The following is a 20,556-nucleotide window of genomic DNA, read 5'->3' on the forward strand; positions in this document are numbered from 1 at the left end:
AGCTGGCTGTTCATTAATTGCCGGGTTGATGGTTTGATCGCTGGTGTCTCTTGTCCACCTGTCAAAGAGTCCTCAAGCAAAACACTGAGCCCCAAATTACTCCTGATAACCAGGCCAGCGTGTGTGTGTGTGTGTGTGTGTGTGTGTGTGTGTGTTTGTGTGTGTCTCTGTGTGTGTGTATGGCCGAATCAAAGGAACGCTATAAATTGCTCTGAGTAATTACCATATATATATATATACATAAATACTGTCCATTAACTTGTGATTTAGAGTTTTAAGACTATCTTTTAGGAGAAATATGCTTATTTGAAATAAAACTGCAAAGCTTTGAGATGTGAAAAGAACGGAAGAGTGGTGTAGAGATGCTATGGCTAAGTTAACAGTGCAAGCTTTCGTGCTCAAATTGGAATAAATGTACCAATCCAATTATTTGTGTTCGGTGCTTGACATTTTGTTTTGTTAAGAGCCCTATTGTGCTCATTTTCAGGTTCATATTTGTATTTTGAGCCTCTACTGTCTCCATGCTTTAATGTTCAAAAGGCTCTTTATTTTTCTCATACTGCCTGTGCTGCAGCACCTCTTTTCACCCTCTGTCTGGAACCAGAGCCCAGTCTGCTCTGAGAGGTTAGCTGGCCGGTGTAAAGATCATTTCAGATTTTGCCTACAGTGTAAAAGTAGCTTCAGTGTGCTTCATGACAGTAACATGTCAGACAGTGAAACTTGCTCAACCTGTCCACATGCACAGATTTAAAATAGTGTCTTCACTCTGTGCACAGCAGCAGTTTTTGGTTCTGTTGATACCATTTTTTTCCCAAATGCTAAAACTCTGCACTGAGTGAGCCTCACATTGCTCCTGGAAACTGTCTCTGTCTCCCCATGTCCCTCTGAGTGGACGGTAAATTATGTCAAAATGTGCCAATGTGACTCGTGTGCTGCTTATTCTGTGTACCGCTCAGACAGGAAACAGTAATATATGGAGTGGAGGTTTGACAGATGCGTGCATTGCTGCTGCATGTTGCTGTCAGCCTGTCCTTACTGTCACAGTGATGCCGCCGACAGGAAAACATGTTCCCACATAACTTCAGTGTAATCACAAATCAAAACACTGCAGAGGCATCCCAGCCTCTGTTGTTCCTGTCTGTTTGAGAGAGATTACAATTTGTGTTTTAGCAACAGGATTTGACAAAGTCTTCACAATTTTTTCCTTTCAGTTGAGTCATTTTCTGAGATTTTATTAAAGTGTGCATTGAAAGAATATCTGGAGCAGGCCTTCATCAGCCCATCATTTATTCAGTGACATGGATTTTCAAACAGTGGCTCACCTCTCGCTCACTGAGCAGATGTTGAGCACCATCTCCAGCAGCCTTTATCTGAAGAGACACTGGACCTCATGTTGGCTATTTGAAAGAAAGAAAAAATAATCTTCATCCACGTCGACCCTGCACTCTGAATTACTGGCACGTGGGGCATTTAATTAAATAAAAAAACTCATCACTATACATTTTAATTATGCTCCCATACAGCTCAGGTTCACTTATGAGTTAGTGCCATCTATAGACCAAGCTGGGTATGACTGAAAACACGGATTTAAAAGAAGAAAGTGACAGTTATGTAGTGTAGGTGCAAAACAGCTTGTTTGATTACACTGGATGACCTTTCATTTATTCCCGGAAAGTTATATTATACATAATTAACTTAATTTCTAACCTGATCGTGTCCTCTATGAAGATTTTCATATAGTTTTGGCTTTTTAACATCCTATTTCCATGCATTTTTACAAGAAAAGCTACGTTTATGCAGCTATTTTAAAGTCACCCTCCACTCAAATATGTGCTTTGCTTATCTTTCTATATGTTTGTATTTTCACTGTGCAGAGTCATTTGATTTTCAAAGGCTGGTTCTACACTCAGAGCCTGAAAACTGACAGTTGTAATACAAAAAAATATGCATATTCACAAGTTTTTTGGGGTTAACGAAGAGTAGATGACATTTTAAGATTTTCCTCAGATACAGATCATTTTTTAATTACTTTTATATGTATTACAATTTGTGTGAAGTGGATTTAACAGAGTAAAAACTACTTCTTTACGAGTAAAAGCCCTTCATTTTAAATCTTCAGAAAGCAAATCAGTATTAATGTCTTAATTTTGTATCTTGCCTTACTTTTATTTAACACTCTTTGTCTTTCTGAATGCTTTTAACTTCATTTTAGCTTAATGTGTGAATGTGTTCGTTAATATATCATATATTTTATACCCCTGTGATTCTGATGCTATTAGTATAGTATTATAAAATGGTTATTGTTACTGATGCGTAAGGATGGAAGTAGCATTTTGAGCCAATACCGTTCTTGTTGTTGATAAATCTGCTACAACGTGTCATGATTCCTAGGATCATAACATGCTTGTAAACTTGGATCAGCACAGTGCACAAGTATTGTCAAATACACTCCAAATATCAAAAGTAACAGTACTTTTTGCACAATGCAAAATGTAAATATAGTACAAGGGCCCTAAATGTGTACTTCAGGCGAGTACTTGAGTAACTGTACTTTAGTTACTTCGACTAAACTTGTTATGTGAAGTTGGAATTATATGCTGTTGTACTACATGTTCAGGCTATTATTTAATCATGACAGCTGCATAAAGTGCTAAAACCGCATGAACACATGAATGAGACTGTGAATAACACCTTCATCAGACCTCAGGATCCTCCATGATCCCGTCTCTGAACTCCTCCTGTCTGATCTCCTCTCTGCTTTGTTGTTTTAGATCCTCGCTTAAAAAGAACCCAGCCCCGGCTATGAGAACAGGCATTCAGGAAGCCAAGAGGCGGTTCCAGGGTTTTGGGTGACTTACTCTCACGCAACACATGTGGCGGCCGGTCCTCGGGAGGCAGAGGGGTCCTCCCTGCAGGTCAGGTTACCCGGAGCAGCCAGGGGCTAACCACTACCATCTGCCTCACCTTCCACAGCCACTGCAGCTCCAGCTCTCAATGGCTTCCACATGGAGCCCTGCCATGTCTGACATAAACCCTGCAACACACACCTTCATAAAACTGATGCACACACCAGGAACAAGCAGATATATCCACATGGGCTCAGGCACACATAATGCATGATTAACACACATGTGAAGTTGAGTATTAATCATGTGATATTCCTGCACATTAAAGAGAGTAGTTTATTTATATTGCACTTAAAAGTAAAGTCACAATTAGATGTAAAGGGAAATTGAGTAGGTAAGTGACATTTATTTAATGTAGCACCTTCGATAATACCTTACAAGAAGAACACTTTGTTAAAACTGGCTTTGCAGAAAAATACATTACAATTAGGAAAGTAAAGTTGATTTACAATAGCACCCTTTAAAAAACAAAGTGCCAAATATATATAAATATAAATAATACCCAGTAGAGAAAAAAACAATGAATATAAACATCAGCATAAGGATGGATATGAAATGTATAAAAAGCATGTACAAATGGCAGTGTTTAAAGTTGTTAGATCAAGAAAAAATCCCCCTAAAAAGCTTTCAAATATTTATTTTCCTCTCAAATGTGCACTCATTTGGTATCATAAATAAATAAATAATATTTAAACATACACAGAAGTTTCACACAAGCAAGTGCAAGCACTAACTGAATGAATATATATGCACACAAACACATAAAAGCAGCATGCACACAGACACATGCATGCTGCATTGTGCACACATACATATGTTCACACAACAAGCGGGCAGGAGTGTGTGTGTGTGTGTGTGTGTGTGTGTGTGTGTGTTAGTGTGTGAGTGTGAGTGTGTGTGTGTGTGTGGGGGGGGGGAAGGGTTGAGGGGCTTTAATCAGGAAATTCACCTCCAGGGGTTTCGTGTAAGCAGGCCTGGACGCTGCTCGTCTCTCTGCTTCACACAATGAATCACGCAGACAGCCGGTGCTTGAAAGCCTCGGCCCACTGTCAATAAAGCTAATGCTATCACAGGTTCTCTGTGCACTGCAATCTATTATATGGTTTTATATGCAGCATGTGGGTGAAAAAAACAACAAACCTACTTATTATACAGAGCATAAATAGTGGTTTGGTGTTTTTAGAGGCACAAACATTTTATCAGTAACTATTTTGAAGCCGCTTCTATTGAATCTAGATGAGATGAAAAGGCAATACAGCCATTGTTGCATTAGAGGCAAACTCCTCCTCCTCCTAAACACCTGTTTTCAGTGCACTTATCACACACAATGCTCTTTATTTTATTTATTTATTCTTAAAATTATAATGGATTTGACTGTGGAATCAAACCATTACAGACACCTGTGACAGGCTCAATTAAAATGGGGTGAAATGGCCAGACTAAGAGCAAATTCACTCATTAAAATACAATATACAGCACAATATAATCTAAAATACTATCACAACAAGCAGTAAAGAAAAGATTTAGAACAAACTGCACCAGTTTTGAGTCTTTAATCTCATTGCAATTAATCATCATTTTTATTCCTTTGAATTATCTGACCTTTATCTAACCAGGATGGTAAAAACTGATTGATGGATTAGTTTTCAAGAGGGTCTCGGACATAAATGAATCATAAATCATGAGGTCCACACAGGAGAACCATTGATCACCTGTCCTCAAGTAAAAGATCATTGTCTGAATGACGCCTTTACCCTAAAAATATATGGAAAAAAGGCACATTTACCCCAAATGTACAGTATTTTCGACATAAAACAAAGTCAATTGGGCGAAATAAAAGTGTTGTTGTGTATGTAAATGTCTCCAATTTCAAACATAGAGGGCAGAACATGCTCAAAATTGCCCCTCGAATAGTTTTTTCATTTATTTTCTACCCTGATTATAGAATTATCATGTATTTATTCTAGAAGAACTGCTATACATGTGGCTGAAAACACGCAAAAGCTTATGTTAATCAGCCAACAGTAAAATGACTGCTGTGATTTGGCGAGAATGTAAGTGTAAATCTGAAAAATATAAGAAAACATCATAAAATATTACCTTATGGTTTTGTGTATGTGTGGAGTGACAGCCATATAATGCTACGAGATAAAATAAATAAACCTATCTACGGCGGCCAGCTGTGCCTTTCATATCTTTGCTTGTATTATGACATTGCTGGGAAAAAATGCGAATCCTTGAGCAGGATTGCTTTATGGTAATATTGGATTTACAGGATCGTTGCATCGTTGTGGTCAAGTATCTTTTTTTATTATTAGAAAACCTTTCTTCTCTGAAAAGCTGGATTTTTAAAAGTATGTCTGTGTATTTTATGGCTGTTTTAACAGACAAATAACAGGGAACAAGGGGAGAGAAAGCTGGTATGCAACAAAGGTCACCTGGAGGATAAATCAAGGACGTCGGGGTTCATGTTATTCCTAAAGACATCACATCTGCAGCTGAAGACTCACCTATATAAACTGGCCTGAGTCTGACCTTGTGCTCTCAGGTGTATTTACGGCCTGTTGTTGCGTTTGTTTTATTGTTTGTATCTTTTTATGTTTTTTATGGTCTTATCCTCTTAAGTGTTACTCTTGAGAAGCACTTTGTGACCCTGCTCTGTGAAAGGTGCTTTAAATAAACCTAAAGTACTTACTTTCTCTCATTAGCACCACTTATTAACCCATCTCATTATTATGATATTTGCTCAATGGAGGGAACAGGATGTCAACCATAAGGACATTGTGATAAAAGATGTATCCATATTCTCCTGAAAATTGGAAGAAAAAAAGTTTTAAGGACACCATATTATGCTTATTTGGTATTTCCCTTTCCTGTAGTGTGATATATAGGTTTCTGTGCATGTAAATGGTCTGCAGAGGCTAAACTGTCTCTCCTACACACTCCCCCCCATGCCTGAAACGCCTCCATTGGTCTCCTTTGTTAACTTGTGAAACATATTGATATCACTATCTAGCCCTTTTATTGGCTAGCACTCCAGCGCATTGTAAGTGACAGGCTAAGGGGCGGGACATCTCTAAGCAGTTGACCAATCACAACAGAGCTGACCAGCTAATCAATCAAAGCAGACTGGGCTGTGGTTTCAGACAGAGGGTGAAAAGAGGTGCTGCAGCACAGGCAGTATGAGAAAAATAAAGAGCTTTGTGAACATTAAAGCATGGAGACATGCATTTGTATATGTAACATAATTGAATTAGTTGGGATCTAAGAAACATATCACAAAGATCTAATGCATGTTATTTGTTTATGTCCTAAAATGTCCTTTTAAGTAATCATAGGCTCAATCTTTCCACAAAAAGTACAATAAAAGGCACAGTTATAGACAGACAGACAGACAGACAGACAGACAGACAGACAGACAGACAGACAGACAGATAGATGAATATACAGTAAGATTGCCCTTAATACATCACATCCTCATGAGGGACAGAAACAATATACACATTTAACTGAAACATATTTGCCGCAATTCCCACTGTTTGGAAAGACTGAAGATGTGCTCAGTAGGTCACCCGCCTATGTGTGTTGCATCACGAGAAATCCCAGGATGTATTTTCCACATCACATTAAGACTCAAATGAACTGCATGCATACTGTTTGAAATAAAGGCCTCAGTGTCAAATCCCCCAGAGAGGACAAAAATAAACTGCGTGGTCTCTGGAGGAAATGTTCACTGTCCCATTACCCAACATAATCCCGCTGTCCTTACATGACTCAGCTCATGTTTACCAGTGTGCACGATACAAGCAGACATCCCTAAACCACATCAGTCACCCTGCATTTACATACTCACCATCAGCCCCCCAAGATGAGATGTGAACAACACACTGCTGGCAGCTTGAAAGGAGAGTTACCTCGGATAAATTCTCTTTAGCACACCGCTGCACCTGTGACATACAAATAATTTGCTCCTCATAGATTTACATTGCACGAAACAACAGCATCTGTGGCGCTGGGTGACAGCTTATCTGCCCCCGCTGAAACAGCAACAACATGCTCTGTCTCAGCGGTAATCTTTGATCAGCTGAAACGCTTTCTGTGATAAACATTGACTCGATCCCCATGGGCAATCACTCTATAGTGCTGGCATCATGGGAGGTAATGTATGCATAGACGTGTTGAATTTGCCTCGGGCCCTCACACACACACACAGGGGTGCACACACACAGTGAGATGAATTGCTACGCCACCTAGAATAAATACATATCAGCTACAGTGAGCTTGGGCGCTTTGCTCTTTCCTATTAATCCTCAGCATGGTGATTTATTGCAGTGTGCTTGTCAACGGCCATATAGTCCCTAAGAAGTGTGGCCGGCCTAAAGAAACAGCACAGTTTAAGACTATAAGGCCCCCACTGCAGTCTATCTGTGTGTATTCTGATGATGAATATATGGCTCGGCAACATGTTTGTGCAGATAGGAATGAGACTGTAAAACAATCTATTTGTCATAATCCAATTTTTAAATTGATACAGTAGGTTTGCATCTACCAAGATGAAAGGTCTGGATGTATTGAGTGGATGCATTAAAGGGCGCTTATTTTAGAACAGGGTTTGCATGGCGGTGCACCCTCAGCTGCAAGTGTAAACTCATCCATTTCATTAATAAGACTTCCACTGAAAAATAAACTGGCAGTGCAGCAGTGGGAGTCTTATTAAACAGCACCATCTAGTGGTTGTGTGTATACTGCGGTCTTAAAAAGGCAGGTTAAGTTCAATTCATTTCTTATCTTCAATATAAAAAAGAAAAGTATTGCATGTTTAAACACAATATATCTAAATGCTCTGTGCCATTGAGCTCAACTGTTGCACAATACCATATCAATATCCTGCACTATTGCAATGAGTGATATGTTCCTTCATTAGCATGGACATGACCACTGTAGATCACAAACGTAAAGCTGTAAAGGTCCATTTAGCAGCAGTTCTGGAGCTCTAAATCCTCTTCATCAGTTCTAGAAAAGGTACTTAATGAACCTTGAAGTGAATTTTTATTTATTGCTGTTTCTGAGCCCAAGAATGGATTTTGTACTTCACTTTTTAAATATTATAATATTCTAGTTTTTAGAAAACTTGAATATAATAGCAGACTGTGGACATAAAGCAGCAATACAAAGGAAGTTATACTTAAAAGCTACTAAATGGACCTTGAAGAGAGATTATTTTATTGACTGCTGTTTCAAAAGTCGAGCATTGACTTTGAACCTCAAACTTTTCTTTGTATTCCGACTGTTTTTATTGAGAATTTGACACAGTTACAATACACGACTTAGAAAACAGGAACAGGAACAGAGCACCTTTTGCACACGGTGGACACCAAGGACACTTTGACTTTTTGCTACACACAGGAAGCAAGGCCACTCCACTTTAAACTGGATTGTCCGTACGAGAGAAGAGGACAACGGCTTTCTTTTACTTTTCTGCAGAGGACGTTTAGAGACGAGACACAGAGGACCAAATTATTGTGTTGGGTTTCACAGATGGTAAAGGAAATGACTGCAGCTAACAAAGGTATGAAACTCCCGATGTACATTTTGAAGGGGTGGGGGAAAAGTTTAGACGGGTTATTCATTTCAGGCATTTTCTTAGAGAGTTTCTATTATTGAAAGCATAAAAAACATGTTTGTAACTTTTCTTTGGCAAAACATTTAAAATAAATGTTTATGATTTAAACATTTGCTGTTAAAAAGTGTGATTGTCGATTGTACCGAGTTAGACCCCCTTTCTTTAGAGGATGTTCTGCCATTTCTGATTTTGGATATGCAGGCGGTACAAATCGCGAGAATAATTGTTTTCATTCACTGAACAACTTCCACATCAATGTGTCTGTGTGACTTTAGGGTCTGTGAGCCGCTGGGAACGCAACATCAAACCATACTGACCTTTCTTGCTTTTCATTATACTAATTGTAGCAACACTGCAAAGACACAGAATTATAATAAACCTGTCTAAAATCATTGACTGCTTCCACACAGTCTTGACCAAGAAAAGAGCAACACATTTTAAATGAAATACTTTTCATTAAACACACCTCACTGATCTTTGAAAGAATACTTTGAATACCTTCTCATATTTGTTAAGAGAGTGGAGAGAGCATCCATACGATTACAGGAGATAAAACAGTGGAGATTACTGTCAGGGTTTACAGCTAGATGGCGCTCTGATGCAGCTTTTGCAATGAAAGCCCTCCTCCCTCATACTCCCTCTTCTTCCTCACCCCTCCCTAACAAACCCATCTAGCCGTCTCCTCCCCACCTCCTTATTGTATCCAGTTTCTCTCTGTCACAATCTATCTGCTTCACCTCCACACCCCCTTCCTCATCTCCTCCTCCTCCTCTCATCTGTCGGTCTCTCTCCCTACCTCTCCTCCCTCTCTCTCTCTCTCTCTCTCTGCCATCACCGCCTCCTCTCTCACTTCACTGCGCTGGCACGGCCTGGGTTTCCCCTCCGGAGGTCGTCAGCTCCATCAGGCTGCCTGAAGCCGGACGGTTCACTCCTGTGGTCCAGCTGAAGAAAATTCTGGAGGAAAACAGAGGAGAGGAAGCATTATTAGCGAAGTAGAAGAGCTGGGAATCGTTTACAACTCACAACCATGTGTGTTACTCACATAAAAAGTATTATACAGATAATACAAAGTATATTTAAAATGTTTTACCTTTCTCAACTTCACCACACTTAAAAAACTGTAACTGAAAAGTGCAATTGTTATTCCTGAACTTGATTTGTCTGTTTTATAAAATAGCTATTTGTTTTTATACTGTGTATTGATTTGCTATCTTGGCCAGGTATTGTTAGGTTTTATTTCCAAAGGAATTCCCGGGTAAAATAAGGTGAAATAAAATATTTACAGCCTGTGGTCCATATGTTTCCGAGGTTCAATAATGACTTTGACTGTTTTGAAAGCAATAATGTAAACTAAGAAACACTATAAACATCTTCAGGCTGTATGAATGAACTTTGTCATTTGAACACAAAAGGTGAGTACAGCAGATGACAGGGGGAAAAAAATGGACAATGAAAAACCCTTAATTTCCTGTCACACAAACCGTTTCTATTCCTGTCCTCAGACCCTCATCTGTTTACTCAGGGATTATCAAACTGGATCAAATCCTGTCTAATCTTCCTTACCGACACGAAGCCTAAACACGACCTACTGTCTTAATGCAGCCAGCTTTTAATCACGGTGTTCAAACACTTTGATTAAATAAAATTGTATTTAAAATCAAGTCCATGTTCTATTTTTTATATATGTTTTAAGTAATATGAAACGTGAAAGAAATACATGCACATCAAACAATCTCTTCCCTGTTTTAGAATTGATGGAATAATACAGAGATATGACTCACTTTTTGAATATTATTTGTAGTTTGCATTAGATTTGACAGTAATAGATCCTTAGTAAAAGGTACTACTTCCCCACAACTACATCGTCAGGTAAATGGTTCATTATGCAGGTCAGATTATATGTTTGATGGAGATGGGTTGGGGTTGTATAAGCAAGAGAATAAATGTCATAAATAATACAAAACACAGACAGAAAAATGTATAAGCTACAATCATGAGCCGGCAGGAGAAACAATCAGAAATACACAGACATCAATCATGCTGCACTGCCAGACATCTGGCGGAGAAATGTCACATTCTGATTCCCTCTCTCCTTCAATTTCTTGTATATTAAATTTGACAGGAAAATGTGACAGACCATTCAGAACCAGGGAATATATAACAGCAAGCATGACTACAGGAAGGTTTGATTACTGTAAGGTAATATTAAATGTTATGTCATTTTAAAAGAAAACCTACCGTACGAACTAATGAGCAGTTCAGCTTTTGATCAAAACTGATATATTACAGAAAAAAAGATGAATTCAGAAATTGTTTTGCAGATTAATCAAAATAAGATCACTGTTAGTTGCCACTTTATAACTAACCTATAAATAAATGGTGATTAATTACTATTTCAAGCCATGCACTGTTCTGTAAATAACAAAGAAATACAATTCAACAGATTGATAATGTAATAGCATTGGAGTGTGGACTTTTCCTCAATGCAAGAGTCAGGAGTAAGAAAATCACTGATTTGTGAATTTAATGATGTATTACCTTCATGACTTAAAACCAAATACAGCCATTTAGACTGTAACCACTTTTAAAATATGGCTCTATAGCTAAATAAATGACATCAGATAGATTTGTATTGATGAAACAGACATACGAGCATGTAACAGCTGCCCCTTCCAGCCTGTATATCAGACTGAGTCATTGCCCGCTCACTCACTCTGCGATGTACTCCAGCGGCGTCCAGGAACTGAAATCTGCGTCAGGCATGAACTTCCTGTTCATCGGCGTATCCAAGGTAACCCTGTCAAATTAAGGCAGATGACAATAGGGGAATGACGACAGCGAGAGAACAGAGAGGCAGGCTGCCCGACACACACACACACACACACACACACACACACACACACACACACACACACACACACACACACACACACACACACACACACACACACACACACACACACACACACACACACACACACACACACACACACACACACACACACACACACACACACACACACACACATCTTATTCATGACTTCAATATCACTTAGCAATTCCTCACAGCACGCGCTTCTTTTCACCTTTAGATCAACTCTTCTGATATTAACATGCAGTGTCCCTGTTCAACAGCTTATGATCAACAAAACATCCTGACCTACACGTCCTGTAGTATTTCTCAGGGAATTGTCAATGTGCATATGCTTTGTCCATACATTTAAATGACCAGTATATAATAGTAGAAAGAATTAAGCTGATTAACTGATTGAAAATTATATCTGAAAATTGTGAAAAAATACTTAAATTTCATCAAGGTCAAGCAGATTACTTTAAATGTCTTGTTTTGTGAGGCACAATCCCAAAATACTCACTTATATATGACATAAAACAAACGAAATGCAGAAAATCTTCATATTTGAGAGCCTGAAAAAAGCATTTCCGACATTTTTGCCAAACGACTTATCATGAACAAAACAGCTGCCAATAATTCTTCCTTAGATGAATATTTGGTGCAGACAAAATGCCATGCAGTGTTGGTTTATGATGGTACAGCAGGAGTGGGGGTGGTGGATGCAGGCTGTAGCAGAAATGCAAGTCATGGGGCTAATGCTGAACAGATGTGACAGATGAGGAAGGCTCACTGCAGCCTCACGTTGGTGGAAAATACAACCAGAGAGAGAGAACAAGAGCAGTTTACCCCCCCATAAAAAACACATTTCTCACGATGACTGTGCAAAAACTGGTTTTAAAATTCAATAAACGGACAGAGGAGGCGATGATGCAAAAGAGACTGTGAGCGTAACTCATCCAAAACAGATCATGTGCAGGAACACAGATCTGCAGCCTGTTCCATCCTTCACTCCTTATCTTCACCCAGCTCTTATCCATGGCTTCAACATAGAAATCTGAGTCACGGTTGAATTTACAGCACATTGTTTCTTTTATTTTGACTCTTTTTGTTGGCTGCTTGCAGTTTATTTAAAGCTGCACTGTGCAACACAATTTTCTGAGATATAATTATTTCTACCCTGAGCACAACATAAGGGTTTAACATATAAGGTATTTGTGTCCACATTAACCAAAAACAGTATATCTTTAATACAATTGTGATACCATCCAAAAAGCAGTGAGAGAGTGCTTGACGCAGAGGAGTAAGATACAGAAACATCAGTTTTTGGTCTTTATTTTTCTCATACTGTGTCTTTTCACCCTCTGTCTGAAACCAGAACACAGTCTGCTCTGATTGGTCAGCTGGCCGGCTCTGTTGTAACCCTCTTAGTAAAGTCCCGCCCCCTTATCCTATCACGTACAATGTGTTGTAGCGGTAGCCATTTGAAGAACAAGTGGGAGATAGTGACTCCACTATGTCCACAAAGTAAACAAAGCACTAGAGAAATTCCCTTTGGAGGGAACTTTTGGATTTTAGCCTTTCAGACCATTTACATGCACAAAAACATATGAAGTATAACACACTACAGAAAAGGGGACACCTAAAAAAATTACAATAGGCCCCCTTTAAGGTTGCAACAACTGTTTACTTTAGACAGCCTTAGAATTATTTAGAACCTCCTCTGTGGTTGTTCCTGCAGTACGTGTCTCCAGGAGCACATTGAGCCATGATGACGCACAAACATACTCAAAAGATGGAAACGTGACCATTGTTGGGGCTGGTGAAAAGTCATACTGGACCTCCAAGTTCAAGATGAGCGTCTGCTTTGGGTTGTTTCTAAGGTAACAGACACGGGGCAGCAAGATCCTATCAAAGTGCGACTCACTTGTCTTCAGAGAGAAACGTATTTATTAAAAAGGTGAACGCCATCAGTCATTTCATAACGCCACAGTTAAAACTTCTTTTGTATAGCAAAATCGAATTCTAAATTCTCACATATGCATGATTAGGACGTGGGTGCATTAAGCTGCGAGGATGATTAAAAAAGTGTGTTTGGACACATTTTGACTAAATTCTCTGCCATTGATTAAAACTGTTGTGCCTCAAAAGCCAAAAAACTACTTGCATAGGTGGAGGGAATGTGACACTCAAGAGACATTGTGGTCGACTATTACCCCCTCCCTGTGACTGTGATGTTTTAAACCTCAGGACATAGTGTGTATTGAGTGTGTACACAACATGTTAGTGAAGTACTCACGGTAGTATCGCAACAGCAACCGCTCCTGAAGGCATCCCACTGTTTTTCGCTGCGAGGCTCTGACACAGCTGGTGGACTGCAGCTTTGGCCATGCCGTAGCCCACCATGCCTGCCGGGTACACAGACAATATTTCTTTTACAGTCCTGGAAGAAAATTCAGTTGGCAAAAAAAACATCAGAAGCATCACACACTGTGCCGAGGAACGGATGACATTGATTTAGTAGCAGGAGGTCAAGTGGAAGGAAAATTGGAGAATCCATGAAAGAAACATCTTTTTCAAAGTGAACCAGGGATGTTTAGGTTTCATAAAAGGGATCGGATTTACAGGATTCAAGTAAATCACATTCAATATACCGAGAAATAAAACAGCTTGTTCTCTCCTTTAAAGTTAATCTGTTTCTTTACAACAAGTTTCAGTTCGGACCAAGTCAAGAATAACGTTGAAACAAATGTTTTCTGTTTCAGCATCTGGAAACATTAAGTGCTTTTCCTCCCAAACATCTAACAAGCTTTCTGAAGAATGCTAAGCATCTGCCCACCGACTAAACCAATCTTATGACAGGCTTTCAGAGATCTGACCAATGGGAACAAGGGGTGGTGACATGGATTTTGTTACAAGCTTTTGCTTTACAACAAGAGAAAAACAAATCCACACGGCTATGAATTTTGAGGCATGTTGTTTGTGATACGTTGATGAACTAGTGTGCATCCATCTTCAAACTCTTAATTCTGTCCTAATTCTTGTATAACCTGAAAGAAAGTGTGTAAATATTTAGCTAGAACTAATATTTACCTATGAAGGTTTGTGAGGCACCACCTTATCTTATCAGTTATAATATACTCAGTTATACGTTTGAAAATGAAAGAGGAAATAAGATCAGATGAAGCTTGTGTTATAGCTATATTTTAGTGTCCTGGATTGACAATACAGAAGTGTCTTCATATCAAAGATGATTGAGATTAATGCAGTACTGACATTTTCCAGGGTAATCTATGCAAGGATACAAACTGGCATCTTCATGAACAGGCAACAAGCTTCTTGAAGAGAGTGAGTAACATGGTTTTCTGTGCATCCAAACACTGACGTCTATCATTTACATATCTTAGAGGATAATCAGATTAGAGATTAGGGGTAAAAGAAAGTCACATGGAGATCACAGAAAAGACCCGTGTCTGTCTAAGACTCAACTTCTGTTTTAAAGCCTTAATCAAAAGGTTAGGATTATTTTTGAAAAGCCATTCACGAGGTTTGACTACCATTTCTGGGTTTGCTTGGAGATGCAAATAGAAATTGATGATTTGTTCAAAACAAAACAAACATATGTTTTCATCACCTTCAATACTCTGCTGTTAATACTTCAACATTTAACCTGGTATCATTTAAGTAAAAAACAAGAAACTGCAAAGTAATTCAGATAAAACGATAAGCTTTCTTGTTTTTTGCTGATCAGACGATCACGATTTGGTCGGATATCATTAACTTTTTCCTCACTCTGATAAAGCACACCAAAGAAAGAAGAAAGAACCTCTGGCTCCTGATATTGATTCACATTTGTTTGGATTTCTGGAAGAATAGATAATGTTTACAAACCCTGAAAAAGTCAAGAGTTGCAGTTTCCTATATACAGTAAATAATACAGGCTCAGTCCGAAGAGAACAATAGATATCAGAACTGCATCAGTGCAGTAAACACAGATATTTGGCTGTGTTTCTGTGGAGCCTAAAACTGCTGAGTCATTCCCTCCATAAGCCAGCAGCCAATGAGTTTATGTGCCTTCTTTGTGCTGTCTGCTGAGCTGGGGCTTTGCTGCGGAGTTGGATCTCGGCCCATCACATGGTTAGTATGAACACAGGGGGAGACTGGACATCACATGGCACCAAACCAAAGCCGGGCGTCTGGATGCCACAGAGGCTGACATGAGGCCGGCTGGTGTCGCATTAACCACGGTTAACTGGGTAGAATTAAGTTCCTCAACACACCATGCAAAAGTATGAAGGTAGGGGATTTCTGTGCATTTTCTGTGGCTGATAACTTTTATATGTATACATATTTGGGTTCTTTGTTATTTTGTCAGTTGTAAACCTGCCTGTGCGCAAGAAGTTGGTTCAAAAAGAAGCTTGTTTGACCAATAATGAACAAACCAGTAACTACATTCTTGACATAGACGCTTGCACTTTTCCTAGGACAGTTTAATATTTTCCCAAAAGAGAGTCACATGTTGTTGAGCGATGACCAAATTCGGATCCTCTCCTTTTCTCTGACCACACCCATCTTCAAGGTCTCAATCATGATTTCTCCTTGAAGATTTGTGACCATATCATGCATGTTTCCCCCGTTATATAATGTGATGTACTGTAGCTCTGACAAAATCTGTCCAGACGGTCCGCTACAAGGACTTCTTTTTGCCAACAGTCCCAAAAGTCGACATTGAGCTGGGGGAAAATGGTGTTTAGTTATGCTTCTCAAATACGTTTAGGAACCAGCTGCAAAATGAGCTTAAACTCATGAAGCTGGTCTCTCTGAAGCGCTTTTTAATGACCAAGAATCAGGCAGCTCTGTCTGTAGATGCTCTGCATGATGAGGTTCTGATGGTGACTATGATATGTTTCTGTTTACAATTTTTTGTCTCCAACTGTGGGGCTGCCTATCTCAGTCAGTGCTGTCTTCTTAAAAAGATATTTGTGGCTGTGGAGAAGCTTTCTACAGTTTGAGAAATAACCATCATCATCTCTTTTCAGCTTCAGCCCATCTGGGTTTTTCCCTAACCAGTCCTATACAATTGATTTGTCGTCTTTTGTTTAAGCTTTCTTTAGTCCTCAGCTGTTTAAATACACCCTAATGAGTTACATTTTAATTATTCACCTGCTGTTGTAGAGTAGAGCAGGTCAGGGTTGAGTCAATTGCTCAAGGACACAAACAGAGCGCAGGTTTGAAAACGACAGAGCCCATCAGCTATTCTACCTTTTACCTGCTGTTTTGTTTCTCTGCTCTATTTTATCGACACATTTTCCTTGCTCTGTTGTGAGCTCTGTGCGAGATCCCCCGTGTCTCTGATCAGTATGTCAATTCCCCGGTCAAAGCCCCACGGCGCTTTCCTTATTACCTCCATTATTTGAATTGGCAGGTTGGACAACAAAGCTATATGCACAATGTAGTCTCCAATACATCAAAGTCTGCCTGCAAACCCTGACGTGACCAGCGGCCAAACCAGGTCATCATGATGAGAACGATAAACAACTAATGTGTGTGTTTGTGTGTGTGTGTTTTACCTCCAGTGCCTGACAGAGCTGCTTTAGCTCCAGCCAAAGTCAACAGTCCGCCTGGTTTGAGGTGCAGAGTGGCGAGGTGGCTGGAGATAGTGGAGGTCCACACACTCTGTTTCCACATCAGATCAGTGTTCTTGTATAAATCTACGAGGTATTTGAAAAAAAAACATTAAAAACGAAAGCCTCATTTTAAATTCGCTGGCATCTTATAATTTACCCAACCTGAGGGTTAGGGGGAGGGTATTTATCATCTTATTTAATTAAACACTTTGGAAATGCGCTGAGGAAAACGACAGTTACACAAGCAGATCAATACCAGTCTTAGGTTTGTCTGGAAAAAATGTAAAGCTAAAAGCTGGTTCGCTCAATGGTTAGTTTAAAGTATTTTGGAGCATGTTGGTATAGTGTATTTTTTCTTTCTCTTCGTGTATAGTATTCTACAGATGTGTTTCTAATGTTGATATACATTTGATTTACTTTTTAAAGATATTTCTTAATTTTTGTTTTCATGCTGCTGCAGCAAAATAATAACAGAAGAAAAAAAATCTATGATGATTCACGGGACAGCTTTTTTATATAAGCTATGCAACTGACTTTGTTTTCTTGTATTTATATTATTGTTGACAATCTAATCTGATAACTTTTTGAACTGTTTTTTTTCAACACACATTTTTGAGCAGAATTTAAGGGATGTTTGGATGTGGGATTTAATTACCTTGGGAAGAGCAATGCTAACTGTTTCCTACTGTTCCCAGTCTTTATGGTAAGCTAACCAGCTGCTTCCTATTTACTGTACAATTTGTCAAGGCAGCAATAGCTGATTATTAATTTTACAGCAAACAAAAAGGTTGAACTCTGACCTTTGGAGCTACAGCTTCCTCCCGCCCAGCCTCCGGCCACACACAAGATGGCGTCCACTTTGAGTTCCCCTAGCAACTGGGCCACATCTGCCGTCACCTATCAGACAAAATGAGAGATAACTAACAACTCCTTATTTATGAAGACACGGGGGAATGGCATTTAAATGTCAAGCAGTACATCTCAGCTTTTATTAGCTAGAAAAGTGTAATACACATTGTACGCTGCATTCAGGACAACACAATAAATGAGGATATTTAAAAATCAACAACATGCACAGTAGGAGATAAATGAATGATGAATACAAAGAGTGACCTTTATTGCAAAATACTAAATAAAATGAACATGTATCCTATGGCAGTGTGACAAGGGATCTGTAAATAATTGAGACATGCTACAGAACTTAACAAAAGTCATGTAAACCACCTAAATTATTTGTTGGAATGATGTACACAAGGACCTAACATGGCAGACATATACATAAATTAAGGGCAACTTTAAAGAACACAGATGTAAGATGGATTTTGCACTTTTTGTCAATGTGATAGCTCTTAAATATTTTACTGAAATCGTTAAAGAAAAGAGTACCCTTTGAAAACATACCTGGGTTGTTATTTATTGCATTTTAACTTGACATTTCGCTAATTAAGTTACAGTGTGTGCGAGTAGTGTTTTTCTCTGTCTCTTTTTCCCCCCAGAGAGAAATAAACTAGATATAAATAACATAAAAACAAGAAGTAAAATGTGGAATATGTCAATTTGATTTTGTGTCGGGGTAACCATTGTCGAGATTTAACAAGATAAAAAACAAGGAAAAAATATATATTGACTGGGCTTGTTACACAGCTGCAATTACATTAAATCGTTTTAATAAAATACAAACAAGTATATTTTAAAACAAAATGCTTCGGTAGCATCAAATAAAGCAGAAAGCTAAAGAAGTCGTTGAAAAACAATACAAAATTATAATTACATTCACATTTTTCATTTTTTCCTAATTTGACTTGAACGCAGCATTGACATAAACAACTGAATGCAGCAAACATAAATATAAATCATATTTATTATAAACTACTATATTCATAACAACAGTTCGACTTTAGCTGCAGGTTGTAACATATCTACTGCTACTTGTAAGTCCATCACTTACACATTAAACAGAAACAACTATTAAAATAAACATCATTATAAAACTCACCTGTCCTGCCTGCTCGTTAAAAGATTCACTCGACTTCACAATCACGTTGTCGTTTGCCTCCTCGTTTGCAACCATATCGATGGAAGTAACCCACTATAAATGAATAACAAACATAGAAACACACTTAGCTTACCATTTAGCAGAGTGTTAGCAGCTAAGCTAGGATATGCATGCTATCACTCACCCATCCTTTGGATTTAAAATGCTGCACACACTTGGAGCCCAGAGCTCCTCTCCCTCCATACACGATCACCCGATTAGCAGCAGCCATGTTTGGGGTCAGTAAGTGTCAGAGTTAATGCTGTGTGTTCGCAGAAAGCAGAGTGAGCTGAGGCTAAACTGCAGCTGAAATACAGAGAGGGAGCTAGAGAGAGAGAGAGAGAGAGGAGGGGGGCGTTTCTTCTGCAACAGGTTGGTGGAGCTAATGCGACTTTCAAAGGTACTCGGACATGCGAGTATTGAAAGGAGCCACATGGACTAGTCTAGTGAAATATCCAAATTGCAGTATTTGGTGAAGGGTAAACAAAAACATGGCAAAATATGTGAAAATATATGAACAAAGTTGAGTGGTGCTGCAGGCTATAGAGCATACAAACAGTATTCTACAGATTTAAAATAAATATGTGCATGGTGCACATCCTCTTACAATCGTTGATACATATTTTTCTATAAATATCATAATAATGTTACATAATGATCAATCCTACTTATGTTGCAAATCATTTCCCTGTGCCATATCAGTCGAACAATAGAAATTAGATCGTGCAGCCCTTTAAAAAAAAAAAGAAAACTGTTTGATAGGTCATTTTATTTGAATACATATTAAATAAATGTTTCCCCAAATTCAATTTAAGTTATACTTCAGTTTACAGGATATCTGTTAAAGGTTGTACACTTTTGAAGTTATATAACTGTCAAATTGAATTTTTTTTTCATATGTGTACAGTTTTACTTTTTATTCTTTTCTATTACGACACATGTTGTATTAAGTGTTAGATTAACACGCTTAAACTTCAGCCTACACCTTTCTTTGAATATGATTATATTTTACCTTTAATATAAATATAAACCACTTCTCCTGCAAAATGCTCTACTGATTCCCCAGCTAGTCACTGACTTTATCCGTCTGCTGTTGAATCTACAATATGTTTGCTTCAGTCTGAAAAGAGCTGAAAACAATAAAAGTCTGGGAATAATTCTCTTTAGATAATTTAATACACGGGACCCCTTCCACATGGATGTAAATGAAGGTTCTGTACCTCACAGTGCTGCAAAATACAATTTGTTGGAAAAATAGTCCTGCTCATTGATTTGCAACACTGCCCACAAGAAGCTAATGCATGCAGGGATGTTAAATGGAGATCTAGTTCAGGATGCAAAATCTCTGACTGGTTAACCCACTTTTCTTGCACTAAATAGTTAATGTTGTTAAATTGCGTTATTACATTTTGAACTGATTATGAGCTCATAGAAGAAGCCTTGGACTTTTTGTGGGTCAGTCTGGCAGAGAGAGCAGAGAGCAGTACTGCAGAGGCTTCTTTTGCTAAATGTAA

At 38.6% G+C, this 20,556-nt stretch overlaps 1 protein-coding gene across 1 annotated transcript; it reads right to left on the bottom strand.

Moving 5' to 3' along the window:
- Positions 1–8,176: 8,176 nt before the first annotated feature.
- qdpra (quinoid dihydropteridine reductase a) lies at positions 8,177–19,389 on the bottom strand. Its single transcript, XM_063876886.1, has 7 exons — positions 19,188–19,389; positions 19,004–19,096; positions 17,808–17,904; positions 16,951–17,091; positions 13,680–13,788; positions 11,243–11,326; positions 8,177–9,483 (listed from the first exon to the last, which is right to left on the bottom strand). Exons 1-7 carry the CDS (start codon positions 19,272–19,274, stop codon positions 9,381–9,383), a joined length of 714 nt encoding a protein of 237 aa, XP_063732956.1. The 5' UTR covers positions 19,275–19,389; the 3' UTR covers positions 8,177–9,380.
- Positions 19,390–20,556: the final 1,167 nt, after the last annotated feature.

The sequence above is a fragment of the Eleginops maclovinus genome, chromosome 23 (assembly GCF_036324505.1).
Source record: "Eleginops maclovinus isolate JMC-PN-2008 ecotype Puerto Natales chromosome 23, JC_Emac_rtc_rv5, whole genome shotgun sequence".
Classification (NCBI taxonomy): domain Eukaryota; kingdom Metazoa; phylum Chordata; class Actinopteri; order Perciformes; family Eleginopidae; genus Eleginops; species Eleginops maclovinus.